At 35.7% G+C, this 26,699-nt stretch overlaps 1 protein-coding gene across 1 annotated transcript in view; it reads right to left on the bottom strand.

Moving 5' to 3' along the window:
• The window catches only part of MALRD1 (MAM and LDL receptor class A domain containing 1), a 287,732-nt gene extending 264,758 nt beyond the window's left edge, over positions 1-22,974 (bottom strand). The window contains exons 1-7 of the mRNA XM_026843695.1: positions 22,812-22,974; positions 18,571-18,711; positions 14,682-14,776; positions 14,442-14,603; positions 12,164-12,257; positions 6,937-7,080; positions 1,626-1,783 (exon numbers count right to left, since the gene is read on the bottom strand). Of these exons, the coding sequence (XP_026699496.1) occupies positions 1,626-1,783; positions 6,937-7,080; positions 12,164-12,257; positions 14,442-14,603; positions 14,682-14,776; positions 18,571-18,711; positions 22,812-22,974 (957 nt within the window). The remainder of the gene's footprint in view (positions 1-1,625; positions 1,784-6,936; positions 7,081-12,163; positions 12,258-14,441; positions 14,604-14,681; positions 14,777-18,570; positions 18,712-22,811) is intronic.
• Between the last annotated feature and the right edge of the window lie 3,725 nt (positions 22,975-26,699).

The raw sequence follows: 26,699 nt of genomic DNA, 5'->3' as shown, positions 1-26,699 counted from the left end.
CCCCCCCCCCCCCCCCTTCACTTCAGTTTAAGAAGTCTTAAATATGAATCTGTAGGGTTTCATTTTTGAAGCTACCAGTAGAAGCTTATGTTTCTGAAGGATCTTCTGTTGAATTTTGAAATATGAGTACTTCATATCACCTTTAGATAAGTCTATGTGCAACAAATACACTTCTGACTGAAGGAGAAATTCAATAACTAAAACATCAAAGTCTAAGAGAAGTTGTGAAAACAGAGTGGACTGAACTGAAGTAATAACTTTCAAAAGTGTTCTTCTAATGAATATGTAAAGAACTGTTTTGCAATTAATTCAGTTTAGGCTCCCAGTTTTATGGGAACTCAAGTGCCAATTTTCTCATGGTTTTGGCCCACCTAATCTGCTTTGTTTTCAGGGATAGAAAACTTAATTTGGGTCCACTGATGCTACTTAGGTAAACCATTAAAATCAATCTGTCTCAAGTTTGCCATGGGCATTTACTGGCAATCAGGAATTTATTGGCAAATACTATGGCACAAATCTCCATGCATTCTGACTGCAACACTGATTATGTCACAAATAGACAGTAATGGGTCATAGAAAAATACTATTTTCTTTCCCAAACTAAAAATTAGCAAGAGCCTGATTTATTTTCATGAATACTTGAAGACACAGTGGGAAAGAAATAAGGTATTTCCATTACCTGTTCCTATATTTAGACCCTTGGTAGTGTTACACTTCAGGGTTTTTTGCATCTTATCTTTGTGAATAAAGTGGATCTGTCTTTTAAAATATTTGCATTGTTGGGTGATAATAATTCAACTCCAACATCAAGATAAGAGAGCAATTAACATAATGAGACCAGCTGCACAGCTCTTGCTTTCATTAAGTAGCAATACAATAGCAACAACACTAAGTTAGAATAATAGAATACCAGGCTGGAAGGGACCTCAAGGATCATCTGGTCCAACCTTTCTTGACAAAAGCACAGTCTAGACAAAATGGCCCAGCACCCTGTCCAGCTGAATCTTAAAAGTGTCTAATGTTGAAGAATCTGCTAGACTCATTAAACAACACTTTCAAAAGAAAAAATTCTAACAGTGGAAAGCCTCCACAAAGCAAGGAAGGTAAGAAAGATGGGAATAGTTATTGTTCAACTGGCATTTGAGTTTCAGTTTAACATGGTTATTTTATCTACTAACAGGTAAAAGTATAGGAAAATTACCACTCTAAAACATGGGCAGAGCAAATCATGTAGCTAAGCAAGAGTTTTACAGACATCCTGAGCCAGGAAATTTCCTTTTTTCTGTGTCTTCATAGAGGAAAGCATTTTCCCATTTCCAAAACAGGAAGAAGACTAAAAAAGCTATTACTATAGATTTTTTTTCCCCTGAAATCCCCAAATTATTTAATTCTGTAATAGCAGGGATTTGCTCTTCGAGTCTTATTGAAGAACATTCACCCATCAAATTACTGTATAGCTGAGATGGCAAATACCCAGGTTTTACAGTTGCATAGATCAGTGAAACAATACCAAGTTACTCTTTTCATGAACTGACTTACGGGACAGGCATATACTATCAGGAATTCGGCTGGTAACACCTGGACTGTCATATGTCTTTACTATTTAAAGATGCACACATTCTTACCTGATTAGTAAACAGTACCACGCTGAGAACACTGCTATCTTCCATGGAGTAATGAAACTGAAGATAGCAATTCTTGCTGGAGCAATGGCACGTGGAGCTGTTAAGGTAAGCGCTTTTATGTAGTGCATTGTTGCTAGCTTCTAACCACTCAAAATGTCCTGAAAAATTAAAACAAAACCCCACATTTATTCACTAAGCATTTTTTTTTCCTGAGACTGTGAAATTAAGGACTGCTTTCCTGTAATTAAACCATGGACCCATCAGGGCAACAATGGAATCTGATTGTCATACTGATGATGTAACTTGGATGTCATGTGTTTCCTATTAAAAAGATAGATATCTATCTTAATTTGATTCACAGGTAGCCCCAGAAACCAAGAATTACATCAGTTGATAATATCTTGAAGTTGTTACTTTGCATGTTAAAAAATGTAAGCAGTCCTATATTCAAGCTCAGCCTCCTTACATTTGCAACCATTCAATACCTAATTGCAAATATATTTGGAAAATGGGCTTTCTTCCTTCTTCTACCATGGTTTCCAAAAAACATGCTTTTTACAGTAACACTTCTGTAGACTCTTTAAAAAAAAAAAAAAAAAAAAAAAAAAAAAAAAAAAAAAAAAAAAAAAAAAAAGGTGTCAGGGGTAGTATTCTGCCTTACTGATACAGGAGGCAATAACATCTCTACCCTGCAATCAAGGTCTTTACTTCTCAGCCAGAATTTCTGCAACAAAATCTTGAAGGATATTGTCTTTCCATCTGAAGCAGAAAAGCAATTTGTGCTCTTCTTGACCTACTGCCCCTTATAAAAGTGTTCCTGCAGAGATCTAAGAGTACTCCATCCCCTCAACAGTGTCTTTTATTTGTCAGAAATAAAATGGCTAAATACTTTTGACCAAATGCATCAGGTCTTCTTTTCACCCTCCTGAAGCACTGAATATTTTGCTGCCTTCTGAAGCAGCTATTAAAATAATAGAAAAGGACTGATTTAAGGTCTTAAATACACTGTTTCTGTGTTCATGTCTCTAAACACAACATCTCAAATGCAGTTGTTGCAAAGTTTATTTCAAACTGAAGGGAAAATGTGTCATTTCACAAGGAAAATATTTGGGTTTATTCTTTTCCTTTTGTTGGCATTTTACTCTGTGTTATGCAATGGTTTACCCTGAAATACATGGATGTAATTTCATTGGAATTAGGTTTGTAATTCCATGCCATAGTGGCTAATCTTGATTTGAGGAAACATTATAGATTTTACCCAGCATTCTTTTTGACAGACAGCAAGAAAGCATCTACATTTCTATGATTATTCCTGGTACAGAAGAGAAATATTCATCAGCATTAGAATTTAAACGACTGGTTCTTTATCAAACTTCAGAATTCTCCGATGCCATTATAAAAAAAAAAAAAAAAAAAAAAAAAAAGTTTTATTTTCTGAGTCTAATGGTAATGAACATTCTTTTTCCTCTGTCAGTTTAAGTTCCTGAATCTTTAAAAGCAGGGCAAACTGGAGTTGACGTGATTTTTAGATAAGAAAGCAAGTGAACAGCACTAGATAAACAAAAGTTCTATGAAACATCCAGAATGATAGTGTGTTCACAAGGGATACTGACAGCTATTCAGGAAAAAAGTTTTATGAAAGTAATGTGAATGTTTCTGAGACATACTGAGGCCTACTTTCAGAAATTAAGACTCCAGAAACTCTTGTGCTGAAAAATACTGATCTTTTTTTTTTACTATTATTTTTTCCCTCTTCTCTATAGCCTGTAAAACTAGAACCATATTAGTTTAACTGGATGGGCAATAAACTATCCTAAAGTACTTATGTGCTTCCCCTCTTCCAGGGATTATTTTTAAATTATTAATTACCTTTAGCTAACATTTATCAAGTAGCTTTCTAAAGATTAACTTTATTGGTAACACTTTCTTTTAATTTGTTACAAACTTTGCAGCTCTTCTCTAAGGTTTGAATTTCCCTCAGTCTAAAACATTCCATAGCCTATTACAGTGCTTATGCTCTGGCCTTCTTTATCACAGAATCATTCAGGTTGGAAAAGACCCTTGGGATCATCGAGTCCAACCATCAGCCCTACTCTACAAAGTTCTCCCCTACACCATATCCCCAACATCTCATCTAAACGACCCTTAAAAACATCCAGGGATGGTGACTCCAGCACCTCCCTGGGCAGCCTATTCCACTGTCTGACCATGTTATGTTCTCTTTAATTTTGTGACTTTCTGTTTCTGAAGTGCCAAACTTCCCCATGTTTTTGGAAGTAGAACAGGAATCCCAGAAAAGTCACTTCATCCCTGCCAATGTGGTATTAGGGCTTTTGAGTCACAGGTGTCTGTTTCTGACAAGAGATGCTGGGATGGTTGCCAGGATAAAGTGTGTAGACTTTAATATCTTTCCTTAAAGACTTTTATTTTCCCCACATAGCTGCTTAATCAGGTTTTAGATAGATGGTCATGTTTCTTTCAGTTTTGAAGAAAAATTTTTTGTTGGAAGCAAATTTTGGAGTCCTGAGGAAAGACCAGTCACTGACTGCAAGGGAGCCCAATTAGAAGCAGAGTTTACAATTTACTGCTGAGGTGGTCCAGTGTCTTCTTTGAGCTGGGGGGTCTAGTGAATCTGCCTCTATCCTGCTACACTGAAAACTCAAAGCCTATAAATGTTTAGCCATCTTAACCATTTTCTGACTTAAATCTTTTTACTCCTGCTTTAATCCGTTTGTTTTTTGTTTTTGTTTTTGTATTTTTTTATTCCACAAAACACAGGACTTTGAATCTATGCTACTAGATACTAGTTTTAAAGTAACAATTGAGCCTTCAGTTAAAACTGAGCCAGAGAGTGGGACCTTTCCTTTTCTGGCAAGTTCTCTTCCACAGCAGAGAATTGTTCAGTCTGAACCAAACCACTACAACCTTCTCATTCAACTGTTTTGGGGAAAGAAATAATCAAATCTGAACTGTTATTGTTTCTACTCTTTGAAGGTGAATTTTCATGAACTGACAAGTCATGGATGAAATCTTGAAGGAAAAAAAAAATCAATCATATAATCTAATGATTTGGGTTTTCTAATGTTTAAATTTGAGGGATTTTTATCATTAGTTATCAGAAATGTTGGGTTTAAAAGCCATAGCACTTCCTTTGATTTCTTTTTGCATAGCATAATTTTTGTTTTTATTATGCAGAGAATTGGTTTCATTAGTTTCTTAATAAAGAAGTGTTACCCCAGATGTCAGAAACTAGATTAATCCAATGTAAGAAACTATGGAAACCGCATAGCATACTGGAAATATCAATAAAGAAAACAACAAAAAAGTATTTTATGAACAGTATTGCAAGGGAATATAAAGCCTCTGTAAGGACTTTTGACACTAGAGAAATTAAAAGGAAAGTTACAGAGAAAGTGCCTTCAATACAACAGAAGAGAAAAGAAGCAATAAAAGAGCAAACAAAAAAAGTCTGCCAAGGACAGAAAGTATTTTATTAAATTTAAGAATACCAGGAAAGGAGGATTATTCAAAGCCTATAAGCAATCCTTTCTTTATAAATATAATTGTCTAGATTTCTGCTTTATAATTTAGTTTCATACCTGTCTTCTATTTATAGTACTGAAAGCTTTGATCAAAATCAGAAACTAAAGCTTAGTCAAGCTCTATTTGCATTGCAAGTTTGAGCCTTGAAGTATGGCATTTTTTGCAGTTTGCATAGCATTTCTCTAGCTTTTAGAATTTTAGTTAATATTCAACCTCTTCATTTCTGCCTCTGCAAATCTGCATGAATAGAAATACTGAATATATTGAGAGGTGAGAAATCATAGTTCAGATTTTTCAATACTTGTCAATGTTAATGATGAATTAAATTGTTTGTGGTGGTTTGACACTTATTTCTTCTCATATTTTCTTCTTTATTTTTTTCTTTCTTTATGACACAGAAGCACAGGGAATATTCCCAAGCAGTTGTTTGTGTTATGCGCTCAGTTTACTCAGTCACTTAGGCACATATATACAATAATGCCCAAGTACTTATACAACAGACATTTCAAAATGTGTTTTGTTTCAATAGGTATTGTTTGTGACCTGGTTTTGTAAAGGCCACTTACATGATTTCAGTATCTTTTCTGTTAGCACAATATTGTCATGAAAAGTAAATCCATGCCCTTCACTAACCCTTGAGGTATCATGTTAAAGTATGGCACTGATACAATGGCTGTCAGAGAGATGTTTAAAGTAAAATCAAATGAAAAGTCTTATTTTTGTGAGATATCCCAGTGGAAACTGAAGTGGTGTGAGATTTATTTATTTTTTTTTAAGATGAGAAAAAGAATCTGCTTTACTAGTCTATATGCTCTCTATTGTACAAAAATGCTAACATGCAAAAATCTGTCATAAGAGTGTATGCACTGAAGCACTTTTGTTTGCTCTTTCATTATAATTTGACTTACAGTTACTAGAGTGTGTTGAAATGCATGCCAAAATTTACTTTAAAAATCTTTCCAAAATGAAAACAATGTGTAACTATTCATTCTGCTACTATCAATGAGATGTATTCCATTTCTGTGGGCTCAAAGTTCAAGCAGTAATCTCCATGCTATCAGTTCTTCAAAGCTACATCAGAAATTACACTGTTACAACTAGTGCTACTTAACCCCTTTGAAGACAGTCTCAGTAGACAAGCCAAACACTTAGTTGGCAAGGTGATTCCATTTCACATTACAACACTTAGACATTTATATCCATTAAGCTTTGAAAAACCTCTCCTGTAAACCCATAGACAAGCACTACACAGTGACTTCTAAAACAAGTGCTGGTCTTTACTTCTGAAAAGTGCAACCAGATTAATTTTATTGTTTTTAAGAGTAACAAACTGCATTGTAAAATAAATGTTTCTCTACAGCTCCCCTAATTAAAGGTTCAAAGTGAAATTCCTGACTGTATGCTCAAACAATAGTACAAGTAAAACTGCCAAGTGTCAAAGCCAAACCAAAAAACCACACAAGGGCTGTGAGCTTAGATGGATTTAATTTAATTTCACCAAATTGCTGCAAGATCTCACACAAAGAATTAACTGGACAATAAACGAATTATTAGTTTATATAGGAATTCTTACATTAAAATATTTCATGTTTTATCAGCAGGTGTGTTGACAGTGCCCTTACTAAATGGTCAAAGCAAAAACTAATTTAAGTACAAAATACATACAATTACTTTTCATTATTTTGTTCTTTGTTGAGTCAACCCCTTATCCTAAAAAGCACCATATTCTTCATGAAAGCTAGTAATTGTGCATTAACAAATATCCTACCTTCAGGATTGTTATTCCAGTCTTTCAGGAAGGAACAGGAGACAATCTGGTGCCCAGCTTGCAGTTGTGTCCCCATAGTAGGCTCAGCCAGCTGATCTGAACGCCACTCACACACGCTAAGCTCAAAAGTAGAACTCTGTGGCACTAAAAGACAAAGAAAAGCAATCACTTCTTAAGAAGTCGTTATTTATGAGACTACTTCCCCTTAGAAACATATGCTCATTAAACTACTTGACAGCATTTCTGCCTCTGGTTACTTCAAAAGCATTGTGTATCACTCACATTGTGTATCGCTCTCTAGTATTTCAGGCTGCCATCTTTAATGATACCATTTTAAAAAATCATTCCCTAAAGATGGATGCTTCTTTCAGAGCAATGGAGCTTCTTTCAGAGCTATTTATGTTAGCCAGTCTTTGCAACATTCATGAATTAACTTCCACAGAGAGAGTTGCCAGGAAACATAAAAAATGACATGTCATAACAAGAAATACCTATTTACTTTTCTAGATGATAACTACCAAAAAATCACTTCTAACTGAGAGGTTAAACTCAGCAGCATCTCCATAACACTTACAACAGAACACTTCTTTTTAGAACCAAAAAGTTTCTGAATACATCACCACATGTCTTCAAGAATGTTTTACAGGCAAATCTTGCCTGACTAATCTAGTGGACTTCTATAATGGAGTGACTGCATCAGGGGACAAGGGAAATGTTATGGATGTCATCTACCTGCACTTCTATAAGGCCCTTGATATGATCTCCCTCAACGCTCTTACCTCTACATTGGAGAGATATGGGTTTCGTAGGTGTATTGTGAGATGAATAAGGAATTGGCTGGATGATCATGTCCGAAGATTTACAGTCAGTGGCTCAATGTCCATATGGAAAGCAGTAGAGTGGTATCCCTTAAGGGTCCATACAGGGCCCAATACTATTACAGATCTTCATTATAACGTAGATAATGGGATTGAGTGTGCTCTCGGCAAGCTTGCAGATGACACCAAGCAGAACACTGCAGTTGTTATGCTGGAGGGAAGGGATGCCATCCAGAGGAACATTGATGAGCTTGAGGAGTGGGTCCGTGTAAACCTCATGAAAATCAACAAGGCAAAGTGCAAGGTCCTGCATGTGGGTCAGGACAATCACCATTGTCAGTACAGACTGGGGGGTTAACTGATTGAGAACAGGCCTACAGAGAAGGCCTTGGGATACTGGTGGATGAAAAATTGAACATGAGCCAGCAATGTGCATTTTGTGAACATTATCAGAGGGCTGGAGCACATCTCCTATTAAGACAGGCTGAGAGATTTGGCATTGTTTAGCCTGGAGAAGAGAAACGTCCAGAGAGACCTTTATTGCAGCCTTGCAATACTTAAATGGGGCTTATAAGAAAGATGGAGAGACACAATTTACCAAGGTCTGTAGTGACAGGACAAGGCACAATGTTTTAAACTGAAAGAGAGTAGATTTAAATTGCATATAAGGAAGAAAAATTTTATGATGTTGGTGGTGAGACACTGTAACAGGTTGCCCAGAAAGGTTGTAGATGTTCAAGTCCAGCTTGGATGGGGCTTTGATCAACCCAATCTAGTGGAAGGTGTCCCTGCCCATATCAGTAGGGTCGGCCTGAATGATCTTTAAACGTTCTTTCCAACCCAAACCATTCTATGATTCTATGAAGTTTGAGATGCCAGATAGTAGCTGCAAGTTTTTGTGTAATCAGTAATGACTACAGAAATAAATGGTTTTAAGCAGGATTGCACTAAGAAAATGGAAGTTCCATTTCTTAATATTATTGCAGGGGAAAGGCAATCTGGTTAAGATGGACTATTAAATAAAAAGGGTATCTCAGAAGAAACAGTGAATCCTAACTGTGTAGAGGAAACAATTGTATGTCAGTATACATAGACGTTACTACTGTTATTGTGTTATTCACACTATTGAGATCTCAAGTGAAATGTCCTGTCCAGGTGACACTATGAACTTCTCATTTCTTCATTGTTCCAGTATTGCTAAATGTGCACTTTTTTCAAACCATGTGTATTAGGCAAGAAGAGCTTGTAGAAAACTTATTTCCCATGGAAAATGCAAAATTCTAAAATGGTCTAGAAAAGGATGGGTTTTGTCAAATTTCAACATTTGAACAATACATTCAAAACATTTGAAAAATGCAAAAAGAATCATGCTCTTCTTTAAATACATTATTGAAACAGATAATTTTGATGGATTTTGCATTTTTTAAATTTAGTTGTAAATATTTCTGAGGTAATTTTTTTTATTCTGATAATAATCTCTGCCACTTGGGACAATACCCATTTTCCAGCTCTTAGTTCTGAAGTGTTTCAGACAACAGCAAGATTAGTATTTTGGATTTTCTAACTCCCATCCCTGTAGCAGTTCTGCATCTGTGATATTACAGGCTAGATCTTTGCATTATTAGAATTAAGTTTGAGATTTTTTTCAGTTGAAGTATTCATACTGAATTTTGGTCAAAATTTATATAAATAATACATGCATAACAACTCCAATTAAAAAAAAGATCTTTACAGAGAAGGTATACTACATCTGCATTACAAGTGACTTAAGGAGTACAAAAACCTTGTTCTCCCTTACAGCCTTCCACTTTCATGTCTTGGGGCTCTTGGCTTTCACCCCAAGATCAGAACAGCATTCTTATTAGAGTTCTTCACATATATAATTTTTCAGGAGTCAAGAGGAAGTTCTGCAAGGCAATCAGACACTTGGATAAGAATATGAAGCCTCTGAATAGAAGGTCTATTAAAGATATAATTAAAGGAGATTTTGTATTACATATGTGTTAGAGCATAAATTTAATATTTTCTATTTGGCAGCAAAATTTTTTCTTTGCAGTACATATGCACTTGCATAATAAAAGGCTGTGTTGTATTTGAGTGATAACAAACAATTTTGCAGCTGTTGGGAAAACTACAAACTGTAGAGTATCTTAAATTGCTATACTGAAGAAAGAGTTGTGGTTGGGGTTTTTAAATGCATAAAGTTTACTGTCCAGCAGAACTGGACAAGAGACTGAAGGTGGGCAGTTTGGAAGACAGGGGAAGGAGAGATGGGAAGAAAAACTTCAATGACATTACATTTATATTTAGACATCACAGTTTGTATTAAAAAAACTCTTGAAAACACAAATACTTGACCTATATTACACATGACCCTAAAAAGCACAATCATATTAATAAATAGAAAGGCACGGGTAATTTCTTACATGCATTTACACTGGGATTGAAAAATAGGAACGGTACATTAAAAATGCAAATTTAAACTACAATTTTCATGCAAATAAAGCAGTCTTCATTTAAAGTTTTCTTATCCAGATATTCCATAAGGGCTATAGAAAAAATGCTTTCAAACAACCATTAATTTGACCTTTTGTCTTAATTATTGGAAGATATTTAGCAGTAAAATTCCTCTTTCAAGGAGAAAATTAAGATCTTTTGACTCTGTTTTTGCCTGCTGTGAGCAATTTAGATGTCACAATGAAGCTGACTTTTCCTAATGGGGAAGCACAGGACAACAACTGGTTCTTATTAGAATATACCTGAGGTATTTAGCAGTACAGCAGCTCAATCTGTATGCCACACCATAGTTTACATAACAGCTGTTGAAGTATAAGTTTAACACCTACGTTTATAAGTTCTGGTGAATACATCCTGTTACTGTTTCAATTTTTGATTTTTTCATCTCTTTGAGACTATCATCTCTATACCTGGTTTGTTTTCTCTCTCTCTTTTTTTTTTTTTTTTTTTTTTTAAAAAAGCCAATATATTTGTACAGAGAGATTTATATCCTCTTGTGGGAACTGGTTAAGCAACTATATAGGTTGCTAGAATTTAGCAATACACTTTTTTCCATTTTAAACCTGCCCTTTCATCTGCAGAAATCCTTCAAGGAACAGAAAGAAGTTGGGAGAATCACACATCTATCCTCTTTTCATTGTTAGTTTCAAATTCATTTTTTTCAAAGAAAGCACATAGTAAACTTACCTGAGTTCACAAACAAGTATGCCCAAAGTTTTAAATTATCATCTTTGCTCACTAAGTAGTACTGCTAGGAAACTTTAATGATACAGAAAAAAAAAAGATTGGCCCTGGCATGAAAATATTTATATAACATTTGCTTCAATATTTCTCCATTGTAAGGAAGTTGAAGCATAGAGACTTACATGACCAGGTTTAGTTACCTGAAATTTTATTTCTCCAGTACAGATCCTCTTTGAAATAAATATGTATGCCTGCCTGAATCATTATGCTAGGATTTGTATCTTGTTATTACTGTGATCTGCCTACAATTGCTCGGCACTCTAATATGTTAATAACCATGTGCATCTATTTTCAATAGTTATTCCTACTGGGAAATCCAGAAAGCTTTATTTTAGACCACAGTACACAAAACCAATCACGTAACCTAGCTTAGTCTATGTCAAGCACTGCATTCCGTATCTCAAGTTAAATTTAAGACTGAACTCTCAGTGCCTGTTGCAGGGCCTAAGGACAGCTCAGAGGCAGGAAAACAAAGGAAATGCTTTGAATCAGGGCTGTGTTCACCTGAGGGCATGACATAAGTGCCACAGTGCAATCTTCTTGTGTAATACAGAGCAGTAAGCAATTTAATTTATGCTAGGATGGGTAATATTCCTTTCCCATGAAAATGCATTGGGTTGAAAAGAGAAATAGGAAATGTTTTGCTAAAGAATCCTGATGTGCTTGAATAGTTTGGCTGCAGAGCTGACTAGTGATGTTATAGCTTTTGGATGTAGTAGAGCAGAACAAAATAGCCCCACTACACAACTGAGGATCAGCACCTTCACATGTTTAAAAATACGCACAGGTGCCTTGGTAATCTCCCTAAAGTCAGCTCCAAAGCTTATCCTGAGATGGCTGAACCCATCAATTCTTCAGCCAAAACCAGAAGATCTTTTCTGTTAGCTGAGACCTTGGTGATCTCCTGGCTGCAGCAAGCTACATTTATACCATACCAGATTTCTTAATGTATATATTGTCATTTGTAACTGTGTTTAGATGTGATAAATCAGATGATAGTTTAGAGAAATGAAAATGAGAGGAACACAACCACTTACAGAGCTAAGAAAGCCTTTGAATACCAAAAGGCTTTCCTTCATGTTTTCCCTTCTAGTCCAAGGGAAAGACAAAGTAAAATGGTCTGTCTCCTGAAAAACAGGTATTCTTACCACATGCCAGAGAACATCCTTCACTGAAAGTAATATCATCAATGGCAACAGTTTCACCTTGTCTCCGTGTCTCCACCATCCCCCAAAAGATAACCTGCAGAGATTAAAAGCAAATCAACAAGAAATGGCATTAATCAGCATCACAGACGAGAGAAAAAACATCCCAAGGTATGCCAGTCTAGTCCATAGAGCTTCTATTAGAAATATGAGAAATAATGTAATTAACAGTTTTGGATGATTACAACCCTGGCTTTTTCACATATCTGTGGCTCTTCAACAGATATATAGTCTAATCATCTAACTCAAGAGTGAAGCAGCATTTAAAAGGATCTGGAAACCACAATAAAATACATTAAAATCTAAGCAAGGATCACAACAGTTAAGAAATACAAAAGATTTTGTGTTTTATCAAGCCATTATTCCACCATAGACTGGAAATGTGAACCTTTTCTGGTTGCTTTAGGAGAGCAATCCATGATCCAGTTCTCCAAAAGTCAGCCAAAAGAGACATACCAAGCTTGTTGTGTGTTGAGTAATTAAAGAAGTGGTAATCTTTGTATTTCAGAATTCCCTACAGATGGAGATTTTTGAGAACCAAAACCAAATCACCTACCCCATAAAGATAATAAAAACTTTTTTTGTTTTTTTTCAGGTATGTACAAAAAGTATTAAATAGTTAACATCAAGATGAGCAAATAAGTAGTGAAGGTTGATTTTAATAAAATCTCACTTCAAGTATGTTTGCAAAATGGACAAAAATACCCAAGCACTCTATTTCAAAGATATTTCCACATCCCCCCAAAAAAGCATTTATTCCCATCCATTTTTTTCCATAGAAACTTTAATCATCATGATGAAACATCATCAAAATTTTATCTTGAAAAATGCCACAGATAGCCCTGTATGCTAAAGATCTTGTCATATCAAAAGAACAAGTGCAAAAGGGCATATGAATTGCATTCACTTGTATGACCAGCATCTTGCAAGTTGTCACTGGAGGAAAAATATGCAATCAAAGTAGAAAGCTTGCTCAACTTCAGGATCTAGGTTTGATGGGGTGCTCAGCTACATTTCTTTAGCCAGTTGCAATGATTACTGCAATATATTTGACACGTGTCTCTTTAAAGCTGGACTGTGCCCATCAGTTCACTCTATAGAGACCAAAGGATAACAAAGATTGCAAACAATAATCTAATTAGCATTTGATCCAGCAATTGAGAGGAAGAAGATGTCATATAGCATTAGTCCATATTCCCAGACTCACTATATTTTTCTAAACAATATGAGGCATGAAAATGTATACCTAGAATTAAAACCTTTCGGCACAATCTCCGATTGTGATACATACACTCATATCAGGTAGAGGTAAGTTATCGACAGGTTACAACTTTGATACTTGTGTTGACTTTGGTACGGGTATTTTATAACATACATTCCCAGTCAGGGCTGAGCAGGCATTACTTCAAAAATCCAGATCTTGTTGGATGCTTTAACACAGTGTTACCTCTGCAAGTCAAGTAATTATGTTACTCATATGGTTTATTGAAATGAGGTTGTGCTCTCATGCCTTCAGGTTTGTATGCTAACCTATTCTTCACAGTAACTACTGTAGGAGGAAATGCCTGATAGTCTTCTCTGCTTCCCACTTTCCCTCCAGTACTATGCATAACTGTGAGGATGCATCATCCATGATATTACAGCCCTAAGTTACATTTCCTGTGCTAATGTTTTGTGTAAATGCACATGTAAAAACATTTAAATAGCCTACAAGGCTTGCAGTGTTTTTCAGCAGCTTTGAGCAAAAGAAAACCATATGCATGTGTTCTGTGACAAAGGCTCAAAGCTACAATGAATAGTTAAGTACAGTATTTGTTATATGAAGCATCCCTACAGAACAGTATCTCTATGAGAGAATGGTATTTCCTATATAAATTAAATCTTGAGTTTATTGATACAGTTAGATCGAGGCTAAGGGAATACTGTATTGAAAGTTAAGATCTCAAGTATATCACCTCTGTGGGCAGGTAGATAATTTGTGATATAGTGAGACCGATTGTTTTATTGAAGACACATGCAGTTTAGGTAAGGTTTGGCATTAGTTTTAACACCAAGAGATAAAAACAAGCAGTATTTGTTAATGCAAACTATGACATTCCAAATGGCTTCTCTCTCACCTCATGATAATGTTTTCCATTTACAAAATATTTAGCTTTAATTTCTTAAAAAACCCACCATTCATAAACCATTTAACAAGTGACAGTCGCCGCAATTTACCAACCTCATATTTTTCAGTGCTGTTGATTGTGATGGTATTTTCTTTCCACTGATTTTGCAGTTCTCCTGAAACTTGCCAGATGTTTGTAATAGTATCTTCAGAGTGCTTTTGAAACCCAACCTTCAATGTTCCATTTGCTGGACTGATCCAATAATGAAATGTGATCTAGGACATAAAAGGTCCGATTATGTCTGGAAAGTACTATGACAAATGATGAAATACAAGGACTATGCCTCAAAATACCTGGCAAATGTGTTCTTTGTCAGTTGGAAGAAAAACACTGGTCCTTAAAGTTGCAGAAGAGGACCGCATATCAGGAGACAATGAGAGAAAATAAGCTGTTAAAATGAATAAAAAAGAAATCTTAGAAGCTTGGAGAAAAGTTATATAAGATATAACAGTAAAATAAGAAGAGGCATGCATAGAGGTATGAATAACTAAAAAGCCAACTAGAAGTTTTTCCAAAAAAAAGATTCATATCACACTTGTAGCCATTGTGTACCAAGCTTCTGTTCATATTAATTATTGACAAAGTACTCGTCCAAGTTCCTGCTGAAATTTCAAGTACGAAAGGATTTCAAATAAGTTATCGTGTTCCTCTGTTCAACAGGACATGGGTCTGGGTTTTGGCTGCTCAGAAAACTGCCTCAATGCAGAGAGGAGGTTACAGTATCCTTGTACATACTCCCAATATTAAGGGTTGTCTTCAGAATTCCACACTAAGGTTAAAGATACCATTATCTTCCCAGTTAAAAAACAATTCCAAATTAAATTGTTACTTTAAATGAAAGCGTAACAGATCAACAAGAGTCGGTGAAATATAGCTGTCACTATGCCTTTTGACCAATTCTGTCTCTTCCTGACCATATTGTTTCAGGTCTATAAGATGGAAGGCAACCACCCTATTTTAGAATATCAAATACTGCTAGTCAAAATCTGGCTCTTCCTGAACATGAAGATTTCAGAGATGTTAAAGAATGCAAGGGGGAAAAAAAAGTTTCAATCTTTTTTTTCTTCCTTTCGCTTCTGTCCTTCTTCCCAAACTCCAAGCAATATCAGGTAAACTGCTGCCCTCTGACATTAACATGTAAATGAAAGGAGAAAGATGAAGGAGAAAAAAAAAAAGCAAGTAGGACTGAAGGAATAAAAAATAAGTCCTAAAGTTAAAGATTACTACAGAATCACAGAATCATCTAGGTTGGAAAAGACCTTGAAGATCATCCAGTCCAACCATTAACCTAACACTGACAGTTCCCAACTGCACCATATCCCTTAGCGCTGTGTCAACCTGACTCTTGAACACCTTCAGGGATGGGGACTCCACCACCTCCCTGGGCAGCTCATTCCAATGCCTAACAACCCCTTCGGAAAAGAAATTGTTCCTAATATCCAGTCTAAACCTTCCCTGGTGCAACTTGAGGACATTACCTCTTGTCCTATCGCTTATTACTTGGTTAAAGAGGCTCATCCCCAGCTCTCTGCACCCTCCTTTCAGGGAGATGTAGAGGGCGATGAGGTCTCCCCTCAGCCTCCTCTTCTCCAGACTAAACACCCCCAGTTCCCTCAGCCGCTCCCCGTACGACCTGTGCTCCAGACCCTGCACCAGCTTCGTTGCCCTTCTCTGGACACGCTCGAGTCATTCAATGTCCTTTTTGGAGTGAGGGGCCCAAAACTGAACACAGGAATCGAGGGGCAGCCTCACCAGTGCCAAGCACAGGGGTCAGATCCCTTCCCTGTCCCTGCTGGCCACGCTATTGCTGACACAAGCCAGGATGCCGTTGGCTTTCTTGGCCAAATATCAGAGGATATGTAGGAACTTCTAAATACTTAATTTATAAAACTACCCACCCTGACCTCTCATCCTTGAGTGCAACTGAAAAGTCACTGACATAGGACCATAAGACTAGCACAGTTCTGGAGCCATCTGAGCAACCCCCACAATAAAGCATTTTGCAGCCTGCTACTAGAGCAATGGCCATGCTCCTCCCAGGTTTTAGGCCTTTCATGACTGCTCAGGCAGCACTTTCAGATCCTGCCAGCTGCAAGGATGTTCTTCCTACTGATAACAGATGGCTTGGTGCCTCAGCAGAGCCCTATCCCTGACTCCAATCTGTTTCATTGGTTTTTTAACTTTTTTCTTTTAGTTCCATAAAGATAAATGTATCTAAGATCCACAAAAAAAGATCAGATTTCACCTGCCACATGAATTTTAAGTCTTACAAAGAGGGGACAGAAATTGTAATTTTAAGAAATTCTTTGAACAGTTATTTTACATTCAATCTCTGTATAGATAACAGGTTTCAATTATTGAAAAGAGGTTGTGTTTTGGATTTTGGGTTTTTTAAGTGGTTGTCACTAGTCTGTTCAACTACATTTTCAGTGAAAATAAGAACCATAAGAAGAGGCAGAACTGAAAAAACAGTGTTGGTTCTGGTAAATGATTACATAAATCTTCAAAGGAGTTACATCTACCAAGTGATCTTTGCTCTTCTCTTTCTCCTGCATGTGCAATTACTTATCCTGAAGGCAGGAACTCTTTCCTTTAATACTCTGACAAAGAGCATACTCTGCTCAATTGTTACCATACAATATAATTTCTGGTTTTTTAAGCAGGAACCAACACAAAACTGATTACACAGTCTGTTGAGTCACTAGCAGTGGGAAAACTTGAATAGCTGCCATAAGGAGATAAATATTTCCTAGGTGATTAGAACACGCATTCAGAAAATGAAAGTACAGTTTATTCACTCTCAGGGTAGAAAACCGAAATAACCAAATACACTTAAATCATCTTAGACATCCAGTTCACAGATCTCAGTACAAAGCCTCTCAGAAAGCTGAATAGCTACAAGTTTTCAAGCTTTCTGTTGTCTGATCACCTGATTAACTTAGATTAATATGGCTACCACACAATTCAGACCCAGCAGATACAATGGTGACTGAGCACCCAAAACAAGTGAAAAGGAATATACATGCGACTGAACAGTCTGCTTCCTCTATAACACTTGAAATTGACAATTCTCAATCTTTTTCTGGCTTTGGGTGTCTGCATAAGTTAGATTTTCCCCTCCCTACCAGTTCTTCACAAGATAAGAGTAACATTTTTTATTGGTTATAAGCAAGAATATCTTTCAGGTCTTTGCTATATCCTGATGAGATGTATCCTACTGATCAAGCACAAACTCTAGAAACTTCAACTAGAGCAAGACTGTTGCCTGGTTAATTAATTTTGATTCTAGTCAAGTTTGTTATAATTTTATTCCATAGTATTTGTCTTTTACCTGCGGCTTGATGAGAAGAATTTCTTAACTTATTAAAGTGTTTCACAACTTACTTGAAACAAAATTTGTGTTTATGAAAAAGGTTTGGTAGTTACTCAAATTTTTGTGCTAAGAACTGTTTAAATCAGCACTTATTTAAGCAGGAGAAGGCTTAATGCAGCTAAAAAAGTTGACTAGAGTTATGAAAAGAATCATATATTACAGAAGGAAGAAGCCTGGTCTGGGAATGTAGGGTTAACCTGGCAATTGCACAAGTATAAGGGACATATTTTCTCTCAGAACAGGGACAATGACTGACTTGGTTGAGGGACAGTCTTTGTTGCAAGGCAGAATTGCAACACAGTTTAGAGAGAAGCTGGCTCAAACAGGTTACCAAGCCCTTCCTGTCCCCAGATCCAAAGTCATCTTCTCTCAAAATGTTTGGAACAGTAGTATTAGCCACAGATAACAGACACACACAGCTGGGCATTCACCAAAGAAAAGAAGAAAACACATCACAAAATGGGTGACCCAATACTTCTTTCTAAACTTTGCAGCCATCGAGACCAAAATTATCACATGATATCTCCTCTCCAAAACAGGTAGAGGTCACTCAGGTAGATAAACATGACTCTTGATGACAGATTACTTGCTCCTCCTTGAGAACAAGAATTGATTTCTAGAATATTGTCTTTTTTTTTTTCTTTTTTTTTTTTTTTTTTTTTCCTAAAAACCTGGACATAAGTGCTCAGAAAACATGTGGCAGAATACAACTGAGCTACCAAGAAATTAGTATAATTAAGAAAATAAAATAGAGAACTATATGATTTGTAAGAGCCCATGGTTCCTTCAAAGAACATAAGGTTTCTCACCACTGTCATTCCCATTGTGGTCAGAGTACGGTGGTCCCGTGACAGATATGCCATTTCTTCTTATCCATCCAGGCTGTAAATTCAATTTATTAAGAGCTTTGCATAGACCAGTTTCGAAATCACACTTTTCACAGGGGGAACCTGAATTGAAGCAAGCAAACAAAAAATCAAAACCTCAAAAACAGAAGCAAAGGGATATGTTCTCACCATTGCTTGTTATTTAATTAACACACAGAAACCTTTCAAAGAGCCTCCTAAAAGAAGTAGGAAACACCAGAATTTTTAAATCATGAACAAAGAGAAACAGGGCAGTGGAAAAGAGACCAAAGAGCATGTACACTAAAAAAAAAAAAAAAAACAAAACAACAACAAAAAAAAACCCAAAACCCACATAATACACCAAGCCATTCCCACACCAGACGAAAAAAGGTATGTATGACAGTTTCCTACTTGCAGGAAACTGCTCAAGGTAGCTTATCTTTTATGCAGAGGCTGTTCTTAAAATAAACTGCAGCTATCAGCTGAAGTTTCAGTATATCCTCTGTTTATCCAGTGTTCTTGCATAGAAAAACAAAGACTCAACATGAGGAAATAACCAACTAGCAAAAATATTTTTTTTCCATTGCTGTTTATTTCACCATTTTGCAGCCTCCATTTTTCAGGAACTTTGAGGGTGAGCCCATTCCCAGAAACCCGCTAAGGCCTCATAACATGACAGGTGAGGATCTCATCATCTGACATACTCCACAGTTTACCAGTGCTCATCATCTTTACTAAGCTGCTGCATTAAAACAGAAACCACATTGTTCAGAGAAGAGTTGAAACAAGTCCTCAAAAGGACATGGTCTCCCCATATGCCTTTCCTCTGACCTTATTTCTTAACAGTGCACATAGCAACGTGGTGGGGAAGTACTGTTTCTCTCCCTTCCACATTTCCCTGTAGGGCAGCATAGGTTAGAAAAGGGAGCAGAACATGTCTTTCTGGCACAGGACACAGCTTGGTATATCTGATCATTCAGAGAATTTGCAGTGACTGTGTGACCAGATAAATAATTGCATATTGAGAGGGATGGATGAATGAATGTTTCTTTCTGCTCTGGTTTCAGAAAGCCATTTTTGCATCGCATCTAAGCTGAATGAAACAGCTTACATGTGCCTGGCTGGCCGGACAGCCTCATTCATTCAACCACTTATTGCAGTGGTGGAAGGGTTTTTTTGTTGTTGTTTTTGGTTTTTTGTTTGTTTGTGGGTTTGTTTTGTTTTGTTTTGTTTTTAAAAAAAGTCTAATCAAATGCATCTGTCAAGAACAAGTCTTTTTGCAATTTCACCCCAAGCAGAATAGCTGGTATGTGGGACCATCTCCAGATTTCATGCACTGTGTAGAAACTTTCAGTTCACCTGCATTTTCTGCTACACTTCTGGTTAGACCTGAGAACTACAATGGCTTTGCACTCCCTCTCAAATTGGTGCTCACTCAGGCCTCTGTTAATGCTTTTGGTCTATTCTGTTATTACAGTTCACCAATAATTTTAAATAAAGTTGTAACTGCAGCATTTGTGGTCACTCTATGATGTCCAATTTTATGGCTTTCATATTCACATCAACTTACTGCAACGATTAATTATAAGGAGAGAGAGGGGAAAACGGATATAATTCACCTAAGCATTCCAGACTCAAGTTCATGTATAGATTGGCTGATTCATCAATTAATTTTTTATTGCTTCTTTTATTCGTTAGCTCTTTAAGTGGCTGAAAAGTATGTCAGTGATTCATCAAAAGCACAAATACTGCTGAGGCATATCTGTTTATCATTACAGAAAATACACCAAAATCACATTCAATATTTCCCTGAGAATTTTCTCATAGCTGAAAAAACAATTTAAAATAAATATGTACAAAATGTCAAGAACAGTACCTTTTTTAATTAAAAAAAATTTTTGGATCATTTGTTATTATTTTCCAAGGCAATATTCATTTTCATAGAAAATATATCTTAAAAGCAAACCAATGTAAATTTGCTGGAACATAGATTTGCAAAGATAAAAATCACTGCTTGGAGAGGAAAAGGCTGGAAGGAAGAAATGTGTGGGATGTTCTAGATACTTTTTGCAGAATTTCCTGTGAACAAAACAAATAATTAAAATAACCTCTAAGGAAAAATTCCAAGTCCCACAGAAACAGACTACAGTTTAAGGTTCTATTTCAAGTGTGTATGTGTATAAATATCTCATCGATATTCTGGGAGCAAAATATTTTTAAGAGTAGTTAGTTATCATTCATCCCCTATTTAATATTTTGCAATAGTTTTCAGATTAAGGCGTATTCTGCTTCTTTTCCAATGCTGTGGCAAAGCACTAACCAACCACATATAAAGTGTGAAATGACAATAAAAATACATCATCCAAAATTCAAATTTTGATATATTTTCAATGCAGAAACATCCTTAAACCCAAGTAGGGCCCAAAGAAAATATCAGGGACCTGTCATGAACATGAGATCAGAGAGTTGAAACCTAAGTAGAAAAATAATGTTGCAGTAATCCTAAATCAGGTGGGTGGCAGCAGGGTGAATTTTCAGTTTGACACCCTGATCTCTATCTTTATGTCTGGACTGCCAAGCTCTCCTGCAGTGATACAGAGAATGATCTAAGCAGCCCCAGCATCCACAGCCTGTAACTCAGAGCCTAATTCCACACCTCTTGCTCATCTATACTTAAAATACAACATTATTTGGTATTTAGGACTTCCACAGAGCCCATAGGCTCATTTTGCTAAACTAGTCTTTGGAGCAACATTTAATTCCTCTACTTTCATATAAGCATTTGTCTATAGCAGTATTCCCCCAGCAAACAAGTATAAAAAGCCTCCAAAATATTCATGGAAGAATGCATTTATTACTGCTTATTCTGCAATCATAAAAGAAAGTGCTGCCTGGAGGAAATGTTCTTTTTAAGGAAACCAAGACCAAGCATGATGAAGATTTCAAGGTTATGCAGTGAAATGTAGAATAACCATCTCTTGTGCAAGAGATGAAAAAAACCCACTAACCTGAGATGTGTTAGTCACACATCAGAGGGTTCAACAGGCATAATTTCCAGCTGTTGGCATTTAATATATTTTAATACAGCACAATAAAGTTACAAAATATATTGATATCCAATAGAGTCTTAACAATTGTCTTATCTACAGAGGAACAAAAATCAAGTATCCTAGAGCTGATTCTAGACTCCTGTTCCAAACAGGTATCTGCATCATATTTGAATAAAACAGGGAATCGTATTGGAAGAAGAAAAGCAACATGTATCTGGACACACATTTGTAATTTGAGGAATCTGGATTTAAATTACTGCTTTATTTCACAGGTTTCAGCTGAACTCAGTGATCACTCACGTGTCTAATTAGCATTTTTCGTCATGCACAGGCTCATCTAAAGACAATCTACTTTAAATTTAAAGCTAAGCCTTAAAAACCCAAAACCTATGGTAGATTCCTTTGCTGGACACTGAGTGGAAAAACTTAGATAAACTTTTAATAAAAATTAGAATTTTAATAAAGAATGTAATAACTTTATCAACAGAGAATAAAAAGAATTTAACAAATAATCTAATAAAGCTCCTCTTTGCACTCCAGAACCAAGATCCTCAAAGAACAAGAGTATCTTACACATTGTATGATATCAATTGCAGCATCATTTTGTCTTACAATTTTATGGAAATAGTAGATTTCTGATGCAAATGTACTTAGACTAGCAGTTAAAAATCACTCTCACTGCTTAGATCCTTTAAGGGAAACATCAACAACTCTATTCATAGCCTCTGAATGTGACAAAAATTACACCAGGATTATAAATTAATGAATTCAAGAAAATTTTCCTCCTTGTCTAGACTGAAAAAATGCTGTTGTGTCTTATACCTTGATCTAGGTATTTTGGGAGAAACCTGAATTTCAGCAAACAATTTTACCATGAATTAAGGAAAAAAAAAGTAATATTTGTTAAAACTCCATTGAATTTATGTGAATGAGGAAATGCTTTGCTATGAAGATTTATGAAAGACTTTCACTGTATAGAAAAATCAAAGTGAAACAGGAAGATACTGTCTTAGAAAATCAAATGAAGAAGAGGGTAAGGAAAAAAATTAATTCTCATTTCTGATACATAAAAAATTTCCCCCCCTAGTTCTCATTGCTGCCTCGTTCAGTCATTGAATCATATCACACATGACGAAGGCCACTGAGACTTACTGTGTTTCTCATCACTGCTGTCTCCACATTGGTTGGTGAAAACACACAGTTCCCCAGATGGAGCAGAGGAGCCATCACCACGTTGGCATCCACTTCCTGTAGATGACTGGGTATTTACCAGAGCAAAGCAATAAAATGCACAGAAGAATAAGGATCTGTTCATGGGCTTTGTTACTATCCAAGCTTTCACCAGGAAAAAGAATTACTTTGACAGTCTAGTATTGCTCATGAAGCATCTTTAAAAAAATCTGTGTTTACACGCATCTCTCCAAAAGATTATTTTAGAACCTCACTTTCTGAATCTACAGCTTATATGACTTCTGTGAAGCAGTGACTTTCAACCTGTGTGTCTTTAGATAATATTTAACTGAAATATAACATTGGTTTATTACTAAAAAATGTTGGTGCATACTATGCAAGTCAACAGTATATCATTAACTTACTGATTGGATGTATTGCCCAATAGTTTGCAAATATATTAGATAAGAAAATAACAGGAAAACAGAACAGAATTACTAAGTGACCAACATTCATAAAGATCTCTTTTCTCAGAGGGAGTTGGTAAATGCTTACAAAACTTACGAAGTTTCTGTAACAAATGTAGAAAACAGTTGAGAAATTCAAAGCTGATTTTGCATCAAAGGGATTGTAAGTGACTGATCTAGGGAAAGATTTAGAATTTACCATCTGTATACATATGACTGATAGTTAAAAGTGGTACCTGTAGTGGGCTACAACTGTAGATAATGACTGAATTACTTTAGAGTACCTGGTTGTTAATAAAATCATATCTGCAACCACAATTTGCATAAATACATGAATGGACTGGATACTAATGAATACTTTCCAAATTACTATATTCCCATATTTTCTGGAAAAATAATTTTCTGTGTGATACTACTAGAGTTTCCAAAGTAAGGAAAAAATTATACACACCTAGGATCCCATATTTGAATTCATATGAACAGTGAACAATACGAACATACAAATGAGCACCGTCCAATTTGTCAAAATAATAATTTGCCACCCAATGCAGGAATACATCATATGGGGAAATTACCATCAAATCAACCCTTCATATATATCAGTAATCAATCCTGCCAACATATTCAGTCTCTCTCCAGGGTTATTTAGTTATAGATATAACCCCCACCCCACACGCATAATTTGTATAATGACTAGTTCTGAAATAGGACATTTAGAAGAAAAAGTGTATAGTCAGAGTTGACGCAACAGTTCCTTATTAAGCTGTCAAGAAGAGTATTTATAGGTTTACAATGCATTATGTGGTAAGCCAGTCAGAGCTCACCCAGTAGAGTTGGGCATTACTAAAACATCCTCGTACAAAAGGACTCCATCAGTACAAGAAAGAGAAGTCAGTGTGTTGACTTACAATCTCTTTGATGGAAAATCAACTTTGAATTCCTCAACTGTGTTTCACTGAAACACACCAGTTCTGACAAAGCTTTTAATGGATGAACCAAAGATCTTCAAGTCAAGGAGGGGGAGTGGGAAGAGATATCTAGCCAGTCCAAGAAGCCAGCTTTGTCAGAGAAGATTGAATCAACTGCTTTCATTGATAACTTCTAAATGACTGTGAAAACTAGATAAAATAAGGCTGACAATCATGTAAGCTCAACACTCCTTTAATAGGAACAATGGAATGAAAAAAATCTAACTACTTTTATGACAGAATTGTATTACTTTACTAAAAGGATCATGCAATCGTCCAAGTGGCACCTTACAATAAGCTACTGATGCCAACAGCTCCGGAGATTTCTTCACCTGTAAATTCCCCAGATCAAATAACTGGAATGTACATACCACTTTGCATACATATGATTTGTCTGTTAGTCCTGGTGAGCAGAATTAAGACAAAGTAAAGCTCTATAACTGAAGTATGTTATTGGGAAGCACAAGTGCTATAGTATCTACTGGGAGAAACAGACCACCTATGTCTGGGAGGCATAGCAACCATTGCAGATCCGTATTATCATAACGTAAGTAGTCTTTTGTCAGGGTACAGAGACTATTACTCCAACATTGCCTGAAGGCTGGCAGTCCAAGGTCTGATGCAACTCCCTATTATCTCCAACACCAGAGGCAGACATACGTTTACTGTAATAAAAGTTTCAGTTCTGCATAGAAAGCATTTTCCAGCTCATTTGCTTCAACTCCACCCTTTTCATCACAATCCTTCTATGGACATCATTTTATGTGCTCCATTTTAATGCTTTGTTTCCAGGTCATAAAGCTGATTGGAAAACTTCCTGAAGAAAAGAAGAGCTACTAATAAATGAATTAAGATTTAATTGATTGAGATATATATATACATCTCAGAGTTAATCAAGAATGTATATTATTGAATTTCTTGTTCCATTCCAGCTTAAATTAAACGTTTGTTTAAAAAAAACCCCACCACTATTCAATATAATATATCACATTACTACATTTGTAAAGGCTTAAGTGTTTTATGCTCTTCAGCTGCTTTGTTTTCCAATCTATTTTGTCCAACATACAATATTTCATCTTATTCCTTCTTTTCCCCTACAACTTGTAAAACTCCTCCTCACTGTTCTACTTCACAATTACAGGATTTCCCAGTCTTTTAGTTTTCTTCCATTTTATTAAAACTTCTGCTGCAATATTCTAAGCTCTTTTCCTCTGTCTGTAGCATAAAATCTGTATACAAGCTCTCTGAGGGTAATTTTTAGCAGAAACTGGCATCCATTACCATGTTTATTATGCCCTAAAACATTAATAATAAGAAAAGTTGCATAACCCAAACATTTCAGAATCACCATAAGATCTGTTGTGAGTGGAAATCGATGAAAAATGCATCAAATATTCAGAAAATATTTAAGGTGATATCCAAGGATTTTTATTGAAGAGGAAGAAAAATAGTATTTCAGTGAAGATCTAACAAAAAGTACAAAACCAAAGAAAAGGTGTCTTTTTTTTGCAAGTGTGTGGCTATGTACAAGCAGGAGAGTTTCTTGACAAGTGCAGCGTCAGCCCTCTTGTCAGCTTACAACAAGAACACCACAGTTCTTCATAGCTCTGAGAAACATTGAAAAAGGGACAAAAAGATGACTCAGAAGCAAAAGACGCAGGGAAAGTCAAAAGAACAAACACTTTAAGTACTGAACTGCAAGCACCCTGAAAGAAAGAAGAGTCAAGATTTAGAAAAGGAGGAGCAGAGGGAGAATGAAGATATATAAACCAGTAAAAATCTGTAGCATATCAGTAAAGCAGAAGGATGGGCAATAATCAAAGGGTTTTTTCTGAAAGCAGTAGAGAAATTTTGCAGAAAAATCTAAAGACTAAAAGGAGAAAAAGCAGAGCCAGGCACTATGTCTATTTTCAAAGTTACTTCAGCAAGCACGCAGTATAAAATAAAAAAATAAAATAAAATAAAATAAAATAAAATAAAATAAAATAAAATAAAATAAAATAAAATAAAATAAAATAAAATAAAATAAAATAAAATAAAATAAAATAAAATAAAATAAAATAAAATAAAATAAAAAAATGGCTTGAATTTACACCAAAGCTGGATTTATCTGGTTTAGCCTAATTAATTTCATTTAAGCCAAGACAAAATACATTTGCTGCAAGTGAAAAGAAGATTGCCCTCTCAGCTCTTCTACTTAAATAAGTAAATCTACTGAAAAAGTTGTAGATATTTAGTCTAAAATTTTTAAAAGATAAGTCTTATTTATAAGTCCAAACAGGCTGAAACAGGGACAGAAAAGCTTTGCATTTTTAAATCTATTTTTCATATCAACAGAAAGTTATCTGCTTAAGCAGAAAACAGATGGCAGTTAGTAATTCTCCATTAAGTTTTTGTAGAGCCAGTTATTATCAACACAAGAAACAGAGGAAAGA

The sequence above is a fragment of the Athene cunicularia genome (assembly GCF_003259725.1).
Source record: "Athene cunicularia isolate RWA chromosome 2 unlocalized genomic scaffold, athCun1 chr2_part1, whole genome shotgun sequence".
Classification (NCBI taxonomy): Eukaryota; Metazoa; Chordata; class Aves; order Strigiformes; family Strigidae; genus Athene; species Athene cunicularia.
This window is presented reverse-complemented; position numbering and strand designations above follow the sequence as displayed.